Here is a 19,911-nt window from a genome sequence, read left to right as displayed (position 1 = left end):
TTGAAAAGTACACTCCAGGGTTTGGATTTTGTTCTCTCAGAATACTGGATTTTGCCCAACAAAGTTCAAAAGAAAACGACCGCACGAAGTACGTAGACCCTATAGACTCTTTGTTAACGCCGCACAATGGCACCACCCACTCCGCACGTAGGCGTAACATTTTCTCATGAAAATATCAGCAAAGATCCGGTAGATGATTCGTGAAATGTGACAAAACCAAGTCCAAAAAATGCATTCTGATAATAAATAGATTGAAAAGTACACTCCAGGGTTTGGATTTTGTTCTCTTAGAATACTGGATTTTGCCCAACAAAGTTCAAAAGAAAACGACCGCACGAAGTACGTAGACCCTATAGACTCTTTGTTAACGCCGCACAATGGCACCACCCACTCCGCACGTAGGCGTAACATTTTCTCATGAAAATATCAGCAAAGATCCGGTAGATGATTCGTGAAATGTGACAAAACCAAGTTCCAAAAAATGCATTCTGATAATAAATAGATTGAAAAGTACACTCCAGGGTTTGGATTTTGCTCTCTCAGAATACTGGATTTTGCCCAACAAAGTTCAAAAGGAAAACGACCGCCAACCAATGAGCCTCTATACTGATGTTGTGACACTTTTTTTTACCTGTGCGCTTTTCTTTGGGGCTATGAAACAGTCATCCCCACTAGGCTCCCATAAGAAAACACGTGTAAACAAAATGTGACGTCATTAGTACAGAGGCTTATTCTAACAAGTTACTGACGAAGGACAGTGAAGGGATTTGCGGTGTGGTTTTGTTTCACTTGTAATCAGGATTGGCGCAAGAATTTGTCATGACCCTCAGTGGCGGTTCTACGGGGGGAGGGGTGCTTGGGGGATTTAGCCCCCCCCCCCCAAAAAAAAAATTGATGAGCCCCCCCCCAAAACAAATATTCCATAAAAAAAATTGCACTATAAATGCTAGAATGTGACGTTAATGTGAACGGTCTCCCCCTAGATAAATGAGAAGGCTGTGAAGGGTGCATTTGTACACTTTTAGTTAATATAGTGTGTCTAACTTTGTAGGATTTTATCAGCGCTCCCCATTTCAAATATGGCGCGAGCCCCCCCCCCCCCGCCCCCACCACTACCTATTGATTTTCGGAGGCCGGAGAAAAATAACCTGTCTACATTTCAGCACGCCTACCTGCCAGTGAAAAAAATCTCTGGATGCACCCTGCTAGCCCCCCACAAATATTGGTTCTAGAGCCGCGCCTGATGACCCTTTTCGGGACATGACGTAGAAAATTGTAGAGCGTTATTTAGAATGGGTAAATTCGAGTAAATACAAATTTACACCAACTAACTACATTGGCTTAATATCCAATTGACACTACGTTACATTCGTAAGTACCAACTGTAAAACAATCACAATAGACTACAGCCTTACGTAGACGTGAATGGACGCATGTGCACTATTTGGACCGAATTTCCGATCTGACTTGCGAACTCGTAGTCCTGTGCACGGCTTCCAACAATATTTTTGTAACAAGCCATAAGGTACTGATAGCAACAAATAATTGAGGACATATAAATCATTATTCGGCCCGCTTAGGCAATGTTAGGCCTCTTTACTGCTGTTCTGCACCCTTTATTATACCGGAAATGCTGCTATTTTTTTCCAACACGAGCGATGATCCATGACTCACATTTCATAAAAAAAATTCGGAGAAAAAAAGTGATGTCCGAGTCGTCTTTCATTTTCCGTTCATCTTTTGGTGGGTTGTCCAATGACTTTTTGAGAAATTCTCACCCAAAGAAGACCACCCCAAGCACGAATAACCATTTCCCAAACTGGAAAATAACCATTTTGAAAAAGGATCCCTCTACAACATGACCAAGTAGCGCCACATTCAGGCTTTATTGCATCCATTAATGGCCTATTATTGGGGTGCACACTTTAATATATACCCCAATAATAGGGACAAAGGAAAGGTGCAGTGCCAGATGTCCCCAATCGCCAGACTCCGTGACTCTAAAAACTTTCTATAATAATGTGAACTTTCATTAGCTTGGCGGACAGATTGATGGCCTATTTACTGGGGTGCATCCTTTATTCTACCAGGAATTATGATATTTTCCCCCAATTTACTAGTTTATAGTAATATAAGAAGGATGACAATTTCCATATTTCATCCAAACAACTGGGAGAAAAATATTTGACTGAGGCTGATAACCTGAAAACGGGCAGCTTGTATGCGGATTCCGTAGAGCGCCCTCATGGCGTAAATTGAGTTTAAGCTCCTCCCAACCCCCAAACAACACCCTACTTTTTATCTCGAAATTGCTACAATCGGTAGATGGGGTTAGAATGGTGGCAAAGTTGATTATGCTTGCCAGGATTTTTTTCATTCGATCTTCCAATAGGGGCAAATGTTCATACCTTTCCCCTGAAGGTTTTTCTTTTCATTTAAAATCTTAGCTGGAGCGTGCTGGCTGGTATTAATCACTGTCACCGTTTCTATGTTTTATATTGTCCCAGCCACGTGGTAGCCATGCCCCGGGTCATCTATCGTTAGAGCCTAGTATGGATCATGGTACATCCACCGGAGGGGGTGTCAGTCTTATGATCCAACTGGAGGGTTGAACATTGGCGGGAAAACCTAGTGTGCTTGTGCAAATTTACATAGGCTTGTGTACTGTACTGTTCACATAGGGATTGCCTCGATCACCCCTGAGACCAAAATGGAACTGTCAAATGGCATTACAATCTGTGGTTGTAATGGCTGTTTGGGGTCTGAAGGATACCGGGGTGAATCAGGGGTGAATGGTCTGGCTGTGAGGGCCAGGTGGAAGAAATTACATAGTGTCATCGAATCATTCCCACCAGGCACCTGATATTGTGCATTATTAAGTGCACGCTTTATTGACGTCGCTAGCATTCACGGTACTCAACATTAACAAATAGCAAGGGTAACTAGTCATGCTTTAAGCCAATTCCAGTGTAGAGTTTCGTTTTAATAAAAGAGCTATTCATGTTCTACCCTCTGCAAGTTTTTCCTCATTCAAACTCAGTAGACCAATAAATCCTTGCCGAGCCCAAAACTTGCATGAAAATATCAGCAATGATCCGGTAGATGATTCGTGAAACGTGACAAAACCACGTCCAAAAAATGCATTCTGATAATAAATAGATTGAAAAGTACACTCCAGGGTTTGGATTTTGTTCTCTCAGAAATACTGGATTTTGCCCAACAAAGTTCAAAGGAAAACGACCGCCAACCAATAAGCCTCTATGCTGATGTCGTGACACTTTTTTATCTGTGCGCTTTTCTATGGGGCTACGAAACAGTCATCCCACCAGACTCCCATAAGAAAACACGTGTAAACAAAGTGTGACGTCATCAGTACAGAGGCTTATTCCACCTGACAAGTTACTGACGAAGGACAGTGAAGGGATTTTCGGTGTGGTTTTGTTTCACTTGTAATCAGGATTGACGCAAGAATTTGTCATGATCCTCAGTGGCGGTTCTACGGGGGAGGGGTGCTTGGGGGGATTTAGCCCCCCCCCCCCCTAAAAAAAAATGATTAGCCCCCCCCCCAAAAAAATATTCCAGGCTGATAACCTGAAAACGGGCAGCTTGTATGCGGATTCCGAAGAGCGCCCTCATGGCGTAAATTGAGTTTAAGCTCCTCCCAACCCCCAAACAACACCCTACTTTTTATCTCGAAATTGCTACAATCGGTAGATGGGGTTAGAATGGTGGCAAAGTTGATTATGCTTACCAGGATTTTTTTCATTCGATCTTCCAATAGGGGCAAATGTTCATGCCTTTCCCCTGAAGGTTTTTCTTTTCATTTAAAATCTTAGCTGGAGCGTGCTGGCTGGTATTAATCACTGTCACCGTTTCTATGTTTTATATTGTCCCAGCCACGTGGTAGCCATGCCCCGGGTCATCTATCGTTAGAGCCTAGTATGGATCATGGTACATCCACCGGAGGGGGTGTCAGTCTTATGATCCTACTGGAGGGTTGAAAATTGGCGGGAAAACCTAGTGTGCTTGTGCAAATTTACATAGGCTTGTGTACTGCACTGTTCACATAGGGATTGCCTCGATCACCCCTGAGACCAAAATGGAACTGTCAAATGGCATTACAAGTCTGTGGTTGTAATGGCTGTTTGGACCAGGGGTGAATCAGGGGTGAATGGACTGGCTGTAAGGGCCAGGTGGAAGAAATTACATAGTGTCATCGAATCATTCCCACTAGGCACCTGATATTGTGCATTAATTAAGTGCACGCTTCATTGACGTTGCTAGCATTCACGGTTTTCAACATTACCAAATAGCAAGGTTCACTAAGGTTCAGAGTCATGCTTTAAGCCAATTCCAGTGTAGAGTTTCGTTTTAATAAAAGAGCTATTCAATATGTTCTACCCTCTGCAAATTTTTCCTCATAAAATCTCAGTAGACCAATAAATCCTTGCCGAGCCCCAAACTTGCCATCTACCGATCATAAACAAAAAGATGCATTTGGTCTTTTAGTCTTTTATATTTGCCATTCCCTGTAACAAACAAATAACATTGCAAATATATCGAGAGCTACATCGTTTGGTAAGCTAGAACTATGTGAATATTTTTATGAACAGACATTTGTAGCATTTTCAGATTATCAATTTTTAATTATCAATTCGTCTTAATTCTTAGTTAATTATCACACTCGAATGATCAATGTTCCTTTTGAACTTTTTAATGATTAATTCTCCTGAATGCATTACTCATCGTTTTCCTTGTATACACATACACCCACACAGCGCCTATGCAGTGTGTAGTCCCTATACTTTTATACAGAGCAAATGACCTTCAGGTTACAAACCAGTAAATAAACTTCCATAGACCCCAAAGGTAAATGCTCCCACCTCAGAAATTCGGGAAAAATATTCATAACTCTCCAAGGTATTCGAGACACACATCAAATTAAAGCTTATTTCATAATCTTTCACTTTCTTTTCAATTTTTGGGGGGTCAACTGATGACTTTTAAGAGACATTTCCTTCCGAAGATGATCACCCCTGAAAATAGTCCTGAAGCCCATCGCCATTTTGAAAAACGATGCCTACACTCCATTGCAAAATAGAGCGCTTTAAGGGCCCCAATTTCATCCAAATGAATGGAACTACAAGTTCACAGTCCTGTGCACGGCTTCCACCCATATTTTTTTTACAAACCCTCAAGTTCATGGCCCACAGCATGCTCAAATACTGAAGATTTTGAGGGCATGCAAATCGTGATTTGGCCGGCGTAGGCAATTTCGGACCAATTTACTGGTCTGCAACCTTCACTACCCACACACAAGTCATTGGTCAGTTTCTTAGTACAACCAAGTTACTTTCAAGGTCATTGTTTTAAAGCTATAGTCCATCATTTGTAATTAGTGCATTTTGTTCGTTTGAAGCAACAAAAGTGTTCAAAATCTAATGAAGGATACTAAGCAACTAACCTGATGAAGTTTCAGCTAAGCTTCAGCTGTACATTCCGAGAAAATCAGTATTCTAAGATCGCAATTTCAAATCAAAAGTTACTGAATCATGTTTTGAATTGTTTTGAATTGCAGCTATACGCGGCGTCGCGCACTGATCCGACGAATTATAACAACCGCGCGCGCGTGTGCGTCGTTCCAATACTTGTGCGCGCTGCGCTGAATAACAAAACGAACTACTAATTAAAATTTTCCTACGGTGCTTCTTAAGAATCACCGTTGGAAATGCCTTCTTTCGTTGATTACTTCAAAATGACAGCTTCCCAGAAGGAATAATTTCACAGGGAGTTTAGTTCCATTACTGTCTTTCAACCAAGTTTGTTTTTCAACAGTAATTACGCCAGTTACTTTTCGGATGGCTGCAAATGATGGACTATAGCTTTAAGGAACTATATTACTCATTCCTAGTCATTTTTCTGAGACCCAAGGAAACCACGATATGACTACATTTTCCCATTCTTAAGCATTTCTTATTCCCAAGACTTCCTGTTTCCACCAGTATATAAGTGCTACTCCACTAGCAGTTCCTCATTCTGTTTCAATTCCATTTCTATTCCATTTCCATTTCGATCATCGATCTATTCTAGTCTATTTCAGTTCATTCAATTTAATCTTTGTCTCAGTTCGCTCTAACCAGTTCAATCAATCAATGTGTATTAAAATATTGTTGTGGAATAAACAGTCACGGTAAATACAGTCCTCAACCAAATTGTGTATCGACCTATCCTTTCCCCAACACATTCACCCGCTTCCAGTGGAACCATTTTGTTTTAACTTGAACCAAAAAACATCCTTTCGGGTTTTATAAGTTTCAGTATACTTCAGTATATTTCATCGCAGTGCATCCAGAATCCAACATTTTCCGGGCCCTTAAAGCGGGCCCCTGGCCCTGTGGCCCCACGCCGTTAGGGCTCAGAAAATATAACAAAACATACACGACGGAATTTACTAAAAGTAAGAAAGCAGCCTTGCAACAATAATATTTACATGCGATGTCATGCATAATGACAATTTTTCTTTCCAGAATTAATTGCAACCAAAAATGGAGATAAAAATACAGGGTTCTCCACTTTTCAGTACAGTTCAACGTTTTAAGAGCAACAGTATATTCCAAACAAAATAATGAAATAAATTGTCTTTTTTATCTCAAAAACACTTTTGCAAAAAAAAGTCAAACGAAAGCGGCCAGGAATCGCCTCAGATTGCACCACCGAGCTTCTATAGTCCAAATTAAGCCTAAACGTAAGGGCTTATCGGTCCGCTTTCGCATTAATTTTGTCCGTCCTTTATTCCAGCACCCCCGGCAAAAGTTTGTTCCAGCGGCAGTGCATTACAACTGCAATTTGTTTCAGCCGAAACCGTTTTACCGTTGTTATTATGAATATTGTTTAAAGAACAATTTTAATTCATTATTTTGTTGTTGCTCCGTCCATTCCGTGAAGCCACAAATAACCCAACGGCCCATCCGCTTCCCTTTTTTGAGGCTGCATCAAATTTGTATTACTTTTTTTTTATTTCAGGCATAACATTTTTTAAAGATGTTTCAGAAGTTCAGATGCTCCACCAGATGCCACGCACTTATATCATTTTTGAAAACATGTTACCCTGAGATAAGAGTTCTGTGGTTTAACCATCAAATCGATGTTTAGCTAAATACATAACAATGTTAATTAACATTCGATCTTAAATTTATAACATTTATGATCATTTCATGTTGGACAAAACTGTAACGGTGATATTTTTGCATTCCGATGAGAAATAACAAAAATCTAGAACACAATATGAAAGAAGTGTCATCTAGACTATATATAGGAAGCTTAGAAGAACTCATTGGCCGAGTTTGGGCCGGTCTTAATTGTTCTTGACACGGGACCGGGTATATCATTCTTGCAAACAACGACGGATAGGTGCATGGTGTGAGATCCTGTTCCGAGTGCAGTGTTCGTGGGTCGTGTTCCCGCCGTTTGAGCGCGAAAACAATAATAAATACTCGCGTCAGACCCACTGATCTCTATATAAAGACCGCCCGAACTCGGAGTCGGACGGCCATTGCGTGAAAAAAGGTTTCTGACTGTGTCAACATGTAGGGGGCACTGTTTCTTATGTTGTTTTTTTTCATGTAGAATTTTCGGCGTTTTTATCCCAGATTTTCTCATTCCCAAACAAACTGTGGATCGGGGAACAAAATTTGTTCGATATGTTACACCATAATCTACATGTCTGTGAAGTTTTATAAAATTCGGCGAACCAGACCGCGTGACGAGCGAAAAAAAGGCCTCGTCCCGCGGACTACTTGGTGACCCCTTTGACATGCTCTGCCCAAGGTTCCGCTCACTGAAAAACACTGTCGCGGCCTATGCATAGCGCATGCGTGGCGCAGCGTCCGTTTTTGTGTCTTTAGGGTGCTACCAAGTGAATACATTCCCAGCAGGGCGGATCCAGAATTTTTTTCAGGGAGGCTGAAATGTATAGGTTATTTTCTCCGGACACTTTGGCCTTCGAAAATCAATAGGGGGGGGGGGACTCGTGCCATATTTTCAATGGGGAGCACTGATGCCATCCTGCAATCAGGCACACTATATTAGCTAAAAGTGTACAAATGCACCCTTCTCACGACTAATTATTTAGGGGGCGACCGTTCTTACATTTTGCTATTGCTTTTTTTGTATGGAATTTTGTTGACAAAATCTTGGGTGGCTAAAGCCCCCCTCAGTTCAACACCCTGCTGCCAAATTCGTCTCTTTGTGAAAACGCTGACGACTACACGTCTGCCTGACCTTTGTTTTCATAAATTATGGCGTACCGTGCACCCTGAGAGTGACCTTGTATCGCTTGGAAAAGTCCTCGTGCCTTCAATGACAAAGAACTTCCTCTGAAATACCTGCAACTCATGACGTCCATTAGTCAAAGCTATTCCCATCCTAAATCAACGAAAATTGAATGTGTCACGATCAGGTGGAGTTTGATACAAGGGTATTATGGTTGCATGACCGTGACCAAAGCATCCCCACTTTTATGCGCGTCCATTCACACCGAAATAACCATGAAATAACAAAGAACTTCCCCTGAACTGTACCTGCAAGGCATTCAGAGACGTCAGAGACTGTGTACGTCACACGACTTAGTCATATCTTTTGTGACTTATTGGGCGTATTCGAAACCTCGCTCTCGATCGAGTGACCCGTAAACAGTGTTCGAATGCATGCGCCATAGCATGGCCGTGTATAATTCAAGATACGGCAGAAAGGAAAGGGTAAAAAATGATGGGAAAATTATGATATTATGAAAATAATTGAAATCCTGGAAATAGCTTTAAAAAATAGCAAAGACACGCCCACTATAAAAAAAAATAGCAAAGACACGCCCACCCTATGCTCACGTAGAATGTTTTTCGTCCATTACTGCTCATGCACTTAATGAGCGTTTTCTGTCTGATGTACAAAATATAACGCAAAGTTGTGGTACATCCGCCCCTTTGTTCCTGGCGTTCTTTCATTTACTCCCCAATATAATTAAAGTGGGGAGTAAAATTCCTGTTCGCGAACACCGTTCGGTTGTTGGTTCTGGTCATTTTAAACCCCGTTCTTGTGTTGAACGAACACGACAACGGCTTTTGAGTACGCTCTATTAAAAAAATTGATCCGTTTTGATAACTGCGCCGTGTCCTGGTCAAACTGGACATCTTAGCCATGTTGAGGATTTTCACAAATTTGGAGAAGTTAGTCATGTAGTAAGAAACAACGATATTTCAATCACCGAAGGCAAATGTGACTAATTATCCGTGGATTGGAGTTAAATTCACAGCAAAGCCTTTTTCTTGAACTTCATTTGTGTTTTCTCTTTATAAAGTGAGGAAAAAACATTCGCTATAAATCGAATAGATCTTATGTCCGAACAGAAGAAGTGACAACCGAATTAAAGGGAACATACAACATTTGCAAACATCGAAAAATAGAACTACCAAGTTTTTACGAAAAACCTTACTAGGATGTTGGTAAATGACAGTCTAAAGCATCCTGTAAAATTATGGCACCTGGTGTGAAGTCATTTTCAAGAAAATGGTATTTTTGTATAAATTTCCAACGGTGGTCGGCCGACCACCGTTGGAAAAACCTAACTATTTTTCAACTTCTCCTCCAAATTCACCATTTTTTCAGTCCAAATTTTGTTTGCTATTGGTTCCAATCATGTTTATGAACGGATGCAGGCCAGGTAGATTGGTTCCCTTACCTTACAATTTTCCGGCATCTATAAATTGATCCATTTGATCTTTAGTGGAATCAGGGAACCAGACTACTCCACCATTTGTGTTTTTCTTGGTTTTTCAGCATTTTCGAACACAAAACTTCAAACATGTCAGTGTAACAATATTTGATCTATTATAGTAACCCCTCAAATAGTTCATTTCTGAAAATTTACTGCAAAAGCCAATGATGTAAATTTGGTCTGAAGAAAAACCGATCATAAGGGGGAGTCAGTCAATCAGTCAGTCAGTCAGTCAGTAAGTGGGATAGGTATTAAGAGGACACTGGTCATCTAGGACCAGCCAAGAAAAGTTGCTAAAAACTTGATGGAGGCATAAAACGTCAAATTGTAATTAAATAATACGTAAACAAAAGGAATCGTTTTTGGAAACTGTTTCGGGGACATAGATATATGCGATATACAAAATATCTAGCAAAATGTTTATTGAGCTCTTAAAAAGTCCCACGGATTGTAATAGTCGTTGAACTTACCAGTTGCCTGAATATTGGCCATGCTCTGGAATTTGTAGATGCCCGCTGTTATCTCTTCTTCGTTCACGTTAGTGCCGTCGGTGGTGGGTCGCACATAGCCGTACTTCAACAAGTACATCTATGGAACAAAATCATGGATTTAAAGGCAGATCTTTAAGATAATCTGCTCAAAGGTAACCTTTCGAGTTATTATCAGAAAGCTTATACTTGAATAAAAGAGCGAACTGGTACTAAAGAGCCGGTGAAATTATTCCATCTGGCTTTTTGTCATTTAGAAAAAAAATAAAGAAATATGCGATTTGACTACTTTGGGGAAATAAGAGTCTTCTTTATCGCAAGACTGTGCATGTTTACACTATTTTCTTCATAAAGGTGTAATATCTGCCGCCGAGCTGAAAATTTCCAAAGGTTTGAACATTCGTCCTTGGATTTTTAGTGTTGTTATTATTAGAAACGAACAAAATACATGAAAGCAAATGATGTGACTTTAAGCCAAAGCACCAAAACTGTGCGAATGCGCACTTCAAAGGAGTAGGTCTAGGATTTTACAAGCGTTTGGCCACACATCGGAACACAAGCAATGTACAATGTGTACACAATTCCAACTCCTTTTGCAAACTCTTGATTTCAACTTAACCCTTATGCATCCAAATACTATTCTGAAGAAACTCCAAAGATACAAATCTCGAACCACTCAGTCTTGCTCATCAAGTAAAATAACTACTGTAACCGGGTTTTTTTTCGGGGGTGGGAAAAGTGGCCGGTCAGCCATTGTGAATAAAAGGGGGGCTTATGGAACGCCAAAGAGACATTAAATGTGATCAACACATTGATCGGTCTTTTAAGTCAATCAATTGGCATTTTCCATCCATCAATCGATCTTTTCCATCAACCGATCGGTTTTTTTCCCAATCGATCGATCAGTCTTTTCCATTGATGGGTATTTTCCATCGAAGCCTGTATTATTCAGCGGTGCGCTGAGTCTTGCTCAGCGGCGCGGAGAGTGTTGTTCAGCGGCATGGTGACTGGTGTTCAGCGGCGCGGAGAGTGTTGTTCAGCGACATGGGGTGCGTTTTGGCGGTCATAACCAAGACTTGGTTCGGTTGTTTCTTGTTGGAGAATTTCTTTGGCAATATTAATTTGGTAAGAACTACGCATGATGATTTAGTACTAAAATTCCCAAACCAATTACCCAAAGAGAAACAACCGAACCAATTCTTGGTTATGACCGCCAAAACGCACCCCAGCGGTGAGTCGGTGTTCAGCGGCGCGGAGAGTGTTGTTCAGCCACGCGGCGCGTCGCGATAAGAGTCGTTTAACCGCGCGTTGCGTTTACGGTCTCACTTAGCCCTGAAAGGGCCGGGGCGGAATCCGTCCCCCTCAACTTTTTCCAGGATAGCCTTGAAATTGTTTTCGCGACCAGAGCTGTCCTGACTTTTAGCCTCGAGCCTTGCGCATCTTTTGATACAAAAACATAAAAATTGGACTACGGGTTGCAGTGGTCCGATATGGACTACGCGCTGTGAAAACTGAATTTACGTCGTGTACACATTAATTAGCCATAATTCCAAAATCCTTTGACCTATAGTCATGACATTTCTTGGGTGTGTTAATGATGAGTTGCTCCATGCATGAACCGAGTTTCAAATATTTTCGTCACTCGATGGCCGAGATCTTAGGGGAGCGGAACCCCCCCCCCCGGCTGAGAGATGGTCAAATAACCCGGCCCTTCATTCTGATCAGTCAATTTCAAATTTAGTGAGCAGCGGTCTCCACAAGACTTCATAGACTTCAACCAGAGACCTAGCTCTATCATTCAACTTCGAATCTACTAAATCAGACCGAAGTAAACCTTCAACGGCCAGGAAGGGAGAGTTGGGGGAGACTAGACTGGTTACCGGTTCATCCACTGCGTATTTCGAATGATCCAAAGTTATTTGGCGGCCGGGGATTAGTCTGGGAGACCAGATCTGTGATAACGACGCATTATAAAGAGACAATAGAACTTAGTTTACAGAATATTTGTGTGATTTGTAGCTTAACCATAAAGCGTGAGAGAGAATAAGATAACTTAACTGCAGAATTATCTGTGCCAATTAGATAAGTATATGGGTAAACTGAGAGCTTCAACTTTAGAAGACAGTGATTGGAACATAAGTTCGAATCGGATCATTGAAAATATTAATTGTAAATATTAAACTGTACATAGATTAATTGAAGATTATTTGTGTCTGTTGCTCACATTCCTTTCTGTCTGATACTTCTTTGATCATTGATAAGTTGAGCCTGAGTTGAGCCATTAATGAAATTATAACAAGTCGGGTCACCGTTAATAAATTCAAGTCGATAGAGTTAGAGATATAGAAAAGGATAATGGTGACAAAGTACATTGGTGGATCCGAACCCCCCCCCCCCCCCCGCCCCAATCTGAGCCGATCTGAGCACTCAATGCGCTGCTGTACAACACTCACCGCGCCGTCTTAGTACACCGTACTTGTCATCAGTCATTAACACTAATTGATGGAAGACCGATCGATGGAAAATACAGATTGATGGAAAAGACCGATCGATCGGTGGAAAAGACCGATCGATGGAACAGACTATTTGATGGAAAAGACTAAATGATGGAAGACCGATCGATGGAAAAGACCGATCGATGGAAAAGACTAATTGATGGAAGACCGATCGATGGAAAAGACCGATCGATCGATGGAAAAGACCGATCGATGGAACAGACTAATTGATGGAAAACACTAATTGATGGAAGACCGATCGATGGAAAATACCGATCGATCGATGGAAAAGACCGATCGATGGAACAGACTAATTGATGGAAAACACTAATTGATGGAAGACCGATCGATGGAAAAGACCGATCGATCGGTGGAAAAGACCGATCGATGGAAAAGACTAATTGATGGAAAAGACTAATGGATGGAAGACCAATCGCTGGAAAAGACCGATCGATCGGTGGAAAAGACCGATCGATGGAAAAGACTAATTGATGGAAAAGACTAATGGATGGAAGACCGATCGATGAAAAATACAGATTGATGGAAAAGACCGATCGATCGATGGAAAAGACCAGTCTATGGAAAAGATTAGTTAATGGAAAAGACTAATTGATGGAAGACCGATCGATGGAAAATACATTTTGGTGGAAAAGACCGATCGATCGATGGAAAAGACCAATCGATGGAAAAGACCGATCGACTTTATTTAATATTTGTAACTTTCAAACTGAGGTTTTATCGCTGTGATGGTTGAGGACAATTGTGACGTCGATTCTTGAAATCGCATTTTTGGACGAGAGAGGTTTAACCCTAAAAGGGCTGGGTTATTTTGACAATCTCTTAGCCGGGGGCGGGCATATTCCGCCCCCCCCCAAGATCTCGGTCATCGAGTGACGAACAATTATGAAACTCGGTACATGCATAGAACAATTATTCATGAACATACCCAAGAAATGTCATGACTATAGATCAAGGGGTTTTGGAATTATGGCTAATTAATTATTCATATGCACGAATGGTGATCCTGCTCTGTGTACACTATGTATATGGGGAAATTCAGTTTTCACGGCGCGTAGCGCCGGAAATTTTTTTGCTACGCGGCAACCCCTCGTCCGAATGTTATGTTTTTGGTTTCAAAAGATGTGCAAGGTTCGAGGGTCAAAAGTCAGAACAGCTTGGGTCGCGAATATTTTTTTCTTAAGGCTATCGCGGAAAAAAAGTTGAGGGGGTGGGCGGATTCCACCCGGCCCCTTTAGGGTTAAGAGTCGTTGCGTTTAAATGGCGATATAGTTTGAACGGATTGAGCAGTTTCAGATTTTGTTTGTATAAAAGTAGTTTATGAAAGTAGTTGTTATTTTTGTCGCTAATTTTTCTGAACTAGGAAATATATTTTGGGGGGTTTGGGTTCCGCTTTTTTTAACACAACCTGCATTAGCCTACACCTGTGTCTTAAGCATAGAAAAAACCCCGAAACTAATTACAACAATACTTTCGTTGTAGAAAACGATTCCCGTCGATTATCGACGTTTTGTAATGAAACTGTAACGTGCATAATTATGAATCAAACTGCTGAAAACTTTGACGAAGTTCCTGCAAGTAATATAGAAGTGTTAGGCCCTCTCGTTTTTCCAAAATTAATAAAGCTTTCAGATACATGAGTTGTAATTCACAAGTCAATACCCAACCTATCTCAAAGGAGATATTTGACTGAGCTTATAAAGGTGGGGTGGTCTAGACCCTTTACTTTATACTAATTATTTTACTTCATGCAGCTTTCGAAGAAGAAAGCATGGCTACTTTAAGAACCCCCAAATTAACATGGCCCAATGAAGAATTAAATGTTAAATGTATCGCTATTTTGTGTCGTATTTGTAGCGTCGTTCATTTCCTTTAAAATTGAGGAATAATAAAGGTCAATTTACATGTAGTTCTATGTTCATCCGCCGTTTTCTCTATGAAGAAAAGATAAGTTGTAATAAGTCAAAAAAAAGTCTCCGGTTTCTGGTATGCGCGTCGCCGTAGCCATGCGCGTCGGCAAAATTAAAACTTTTTATTTCAATGTAAAATGATGTATCAAATCCGCCAAACTCACTGGTTTGACTGAAATCCTGCTGCTGCACAGTTTTAACGTGTTTTTAGATGGGTTTACGATCGAGTATCAGCTGTATGTGGCCTCTCTGGGCTCCCAAACATTTTGCACTTAATTTAGTCGAGCACCATTTGCAGTCATCGGCCGACATTTGACGGGAAAAAAAGTAAAAAAAAAAGAAAAAAGCCGCGTCACCGCACCACTTTTGGGGCAAGCTCCATACCAGAAACCGGAGACATTTTTTTTGGGGGGGGGGGGGCCTAAGTGAATCAAAATACGGAAGAAATAGTTTTTTGTGACTTACCGTACAGTCGGCAGTTGTCTGTATTTTGCCCGAGTGAACCACCGTGATGGAACTAACAAGAAGCACCGACAAGAGAAGCATCTTCCCCGTCATTATTTTCCCCCTTTCCCCGATAGTAGCGCGCGGCGATATCCGTGTTAGGTAAAGTTTAGCTTTCCCATCCAAATCTAAATGTGCCAACTTCACCAAAATTTATGTTCATGCAGAAGGCACTGCGCCAGTAAGTATACTAACCCAACCAACCTGAAACTTACTGACTGAACCTCGCCAAATTGTATGAATGGCCCCACTTAACCAAAAGATATATCTACCCCGACAAAACCGTACCACGTACCCAACCTGTAGCGCTATTCAACTTTAATTGCGCTGGTGGCATTGACACGGCAGCATAAAAAGCAACGGCAAAGTCGCAGACTCTTTGTTAGTGTCGTACAGGCACCACCGACCGCCAAAAAAATAGCTTTAAATATTTAAGCCTGTTTAATGGTGATTAAATTCTCGATAGAGGTTCAGTGGCCTATAGCATTGTGCTGAAGTAACCAAGAATTGATGCGCCTGACTAGCCAAGTGGAAAGGGGTCCTTGGACTAAGTTTACACTATGTTCCCGGCGGTCACGGCAGCCCCGTTTGCCCGAAACGTAGTGCGCCGTGGGATTTTGGAGAGAAAAAAATTTCTCCGTAGTCAAGTTTTTTTTTTAGGTCCTGCTAAGTTTTCTCACGGTCTATCACGGTATCTGTGATGGGCCGTGGGAGGAAAGGGGCTGCTGAGTCCCGGAGGCTCAAAGGCGTACTACGGTTCGGCCCGCGGTCTACCACGAATACCAGTACGTTCCCTCCCGGCCTGTCACGTTCTGATGGGTCCCTCTGGGGTCCCTCACGTTCCTCACGTTCTAATTAAAGTCTGACACGTTTTTCGCGTTCTGTCAAGGCTTTCTACGGATGAAACGTGTACGCCGGGCAGCTTCGGAGCAAGTGTATGCCCGCGGTATGCCCGCGGTATGAAAAGAAAGCCTCCCAAGCAATAGCAATCATTGTATGCTTTTATACTCCCTCCCAGACCGCGCTCGCCGTATCAGACCGTAGTAGAACGCAACTCGCCGCATCGCACCGGGCCTGTAAACCGTCACACACTGGACGCGCCGTGATTGAACGCGACGAAACGGCTACCGTACACCCTAGCATGCCGTGAGAAACGAAGCAAAACGCGACAAAACGCGCAGCAACCGTGACAAAACGCCCGCTAAACGCGGCAGAACGTGACAAAACTTGACAAAACTTGAAAGGACCGGTAAGATGCTAGCCTTGGTCAAGGCGCTAGTTGTTATTCATCCGGCCGTAACGCGGTAAACAATATCTTCGCTAGCGCTTTGCATGCAGTCATAATGTCTATGCATGCAGTGCATTAAAAATACAGCGCGAATAGCGACCTCACGCGGCAACTATTTTTATGCAAATCAGTTGGACCCAATCTAGCGCCTTGGTTCAATCGTCCAGGTGGGGTTTTGGGGGTGGTGCTCATTATGTTAATAGCCTTAGCTGACTTTAAATGTCGTTTTCTTATTGGTCGATCGTTGCGTGGAAACTTGCATAGTGAAACGTGGCACCGTACATAATCCATACACGTACACGTTGTGTGTCTCTACACACGGCACCAATGCACAAAAACTGTGGTTCCTGTCACGTCCGCAAAAGGCGAAAAGCTGCAAATAATTTGATGACGTCCGGATTTACCAAGGTGTGATTGGACACTCCACATATTAGCCCCGCCTACACCTATCTGTATTGAGGTCGTGCGCTAGAAATCCAGCGCAAAATAAAGAAAAACATTAAGCTTTTGCCGACGATTGAACCAAGGCGCTAGATTGGGTTCAACTGATTCCCCCCCCCCCTCCCCCAATTCTTGACCATCAGGGGATGATGTGCTGTTGAATCATCAAGCGTTTCTTCGTGAAGCTCATCTTCATAACTCAGGGGAAAAAAATGCTACATTCAAAATTCGTCTTTTTTTGTTATAGTAGGCCACAGATATCTACACGCAATTTCGTAAAACTTGTGACGTCATCGTACGATGACGTCTTCAAATTGTGTATTTTTGAACACTTATGAGGGAATGTCCGATTGTTATGAAACTTTGTGGGTTGGTAGGCATTGATTATAATATTATTCAGAACGTAAAATGACGTCACGATGACGTCATCAACTGATGCTAGATACCACTAAAACTATTACCGAAACAGCTGTGTTCGTTAACATGACAAACACATCTCTAGTTTTGGATGTAAAGGCCAGATCATTATTTGTTATAGATTACGAGATTTTCAAATCAGTGAGGTGATTTCCGAAGTATTTAGAAATCTTTGAAGGAAAAGTTGTCTTTTAGAGTAGGTTCTAAGTAGAGGGAGGGTACACTCTCTCGGGTTGTCAAACTGTGCGGATATCAAGATTTATTTACTATGTATTGTTCACCGGTGACTTTTTTGTAGTGTGGTATAGGTGTTGATATAAAATTATCCATCAAAGTTTTCTAACATGATTCGATCATTTTGGTTCTATTTTGAGATATTGCGGCGCCTTCGAACCTTTGCTGTCACTAAAAGTGGGTATTTTTTTTCTTAACAAAGTGAACGTAGTTCGAAATCGAGTCTAAACATATTCACAATGTCCAACAACTCAGAAACACCTGAAAATCAAGTGGATCTTTAACTGATATACTTTTAAAATCGGTACTCACATCGATCACACATGTTAAATTTGCGTTCCCCGTGCTCTTCAATAAATTCGTTTGTTTGTTTTCTATTGTTAAATCTTCAATTTTCATTCCCACTAAAAACCTCATTCATCTTTATTTTGGACGTCGGCAACGCTCTGAAAAGGAAGGCTTTCGTTTTGGGAACATGAGATCTGCTTTGCCAGCAGACTGGCTCCCAGTCAGTGGCCAACATTGTCGAGACTGATTGTGGGGCGGGAACCAGCCTACTCCGCGAGAATGAAATCCAATTATTGGAAATCGTAAGGTAATAATTCAATAACTAAACGTGGGCCAATTTGTTTTTGGTCGATGTCTCATTCAAAAAATACATTATTTTTGTAATTCTAAAAATAGGAATATTAGCAGTTTAAAAAGGAATGTATTTTTTTTCGGGATAAAACTCGAAAACAGCCTCGTGGATCATGGAACGCAACAGGCTTTGTTTCTTACATTTTAAAATAAAACACTGAATACTTGTCCCAAAATTCGTGTAATATATAGGCCTTATTGCAAATGTACGATTCGTGTATGCGTAAACAAATGACTACATAACTGACAAGCTTAAACTTTCAATTTCAGTCTACATGAAAGCTATACAATTTTCAACGAATTCTCAATAATTGAAAGTAAAAGATGTTCAAACACTTTGAAGTGTGATGAGTATTGTCAATCAGCATCGGCCATCAAATGGCTCTGCCATTCTTGTAAAAAATACTTTTTAGCAGATGTTTGTTACTCATAACCTAAATATCAAATCAGCAGTACGTTCCTGATGTAAAATCTCAATTTGTGTTCTCAATCTCAATTTTTTGTTCAAAATTCTGTTAAAGAACTACACCTTTCCTTCCAAACTTATCAGTCCTAAATACTCGTAGGCGAATTTACAAGCAGACTTGGCTTTAGACCTAATTAAATGCATTCATTCACTTCATATTCACACAAGAAAATGATATATTATAAACAATCAAGAAAAAAAATGTACATTTAGTCATATTTGTAAGGTTGCGATCACACAGTTTCAACACTTTTTGATAATGTAGGCTTATTGATAAGTATTAAATGACAGAGAAACACATTTTTTTTTCATGCACATTCCATAATCAGGCGCGTATCTGGGGGAGATTCACCCCCCAGCTCTATCATTTTTTCCCCACAGAAATTCATCAAAAATATTGCTACCAAGCGGAGTATTTAGAAGAAGAAGCAACCAAAAACCAAGTAGTCAAAAGTGAATTACTGTTGTGTCGCTAGAAAAATAGAAATTTAGAGAAAAATATATTTTTCGGCATCAAACTAGGAAATAGTAGTCTATTTGCACCGCTCTGTTGTTTCGGGCTCCAGCTTCTACATTGTTCAGGACTGGGTGTGAAACGATTGGAGAGTAGAAACCGGAGCCGGCGCCATCTTCCTGTGTTCCCTTGTGGGGTGGGTGGGTGGGGAAAGCTGTTGCCGAGCCCTCACCAGTGCACTTGCCGACTCAAAGAACCGTTGCTTAGTCAACCTCGAACCCCGTCTGGCAGAGTCGCGACTGATGTTGAATCATCAGTCGCCCTCTACGGCCAAGGCAATGCCAATAGTAGTCTATTTGCACCGCTCTGTTGTTTCGGGCTCCAGCTTCTACATTGTTCAGGACTGGTTGTGAAACGACTGTTCGCTCCAAAACTCCTAAGTCGGCTAGAGGTTCTGCACCAACCTAGGGGAAATCGCTAGTTCTCCACCCATATCTCACACCAAATCTGAGCCTCCATGACGGGTCGCTGTCAATGCCTCCAAATGTTTAAGCTTGTTAACGATCGGGACCCTTAAATGCGCTTTGCGCTTTGAAGCCAGAGTTTAAGGTCCGATAAAAGACCCCCGCCATGTCTGCTAATGGTACCTGGTCACTGCCATCGGCGCTGACCGCGTCCTTCAACATCTGTACCGTGCTCCGACGTCTGGATATCCTTTCGGCCTGAGTATAATGCTTATAGGTGCGGTGCGTCGCCCACCTACAGTGGTCCATTATTTGCTGATCAGT

At 41.5% G+C, this 19,911-nt stretch overlaps 1 protein-coding gene across 1 annotated transcript in view; it reads right to left on the bottom strand.

Annotated features, from left to right (window-relative positions):
• LOC119720369 overlaps window positions 1–15,238 on the bottom strand; it is a 31,386-nt gene extending 16,148 nt beyond the window's left edge. The window contains exons 1-2 of the mRNA XM_038190025.1: window positions 15,146–15,238; window positions 10,240–10,357 (exon numbers count right to left, since the gene is read on the bottom strand). Coding sequence (XP_038045953.1) covers window positions 10,240–10,357; window positions 15,146–15,238 — 211 coding nt within the window. The remainder of the gene's footprint in view (window positions 1–10,239; window positions 10,358–15,145) is intronic.
• Between the last annotated feature and the right edge of the window lie 4,673 nt (window positions 15,239–19,911).

Source organism: Patiria miniata, unplaced genomic scaffold, assembly GCF_015706575.1.
Source record: "Patiria miniata isolate m_02_andy unplaced genomic scaffold, ASM1570657v1 HiC_scaffold_9, whole genome shotgun sequence".
In the NCBI taxonomy this organism is placed as follows: domain Eukaryota; kingdom Metazoa; phylum Echinodermata; class Asteroidea; order Valvatida; family Asterinidae; genus Patiria; species Patiria miniata.
This window is presented reverse-complemented; position numbering and strand designations above follow the sequence as displayed.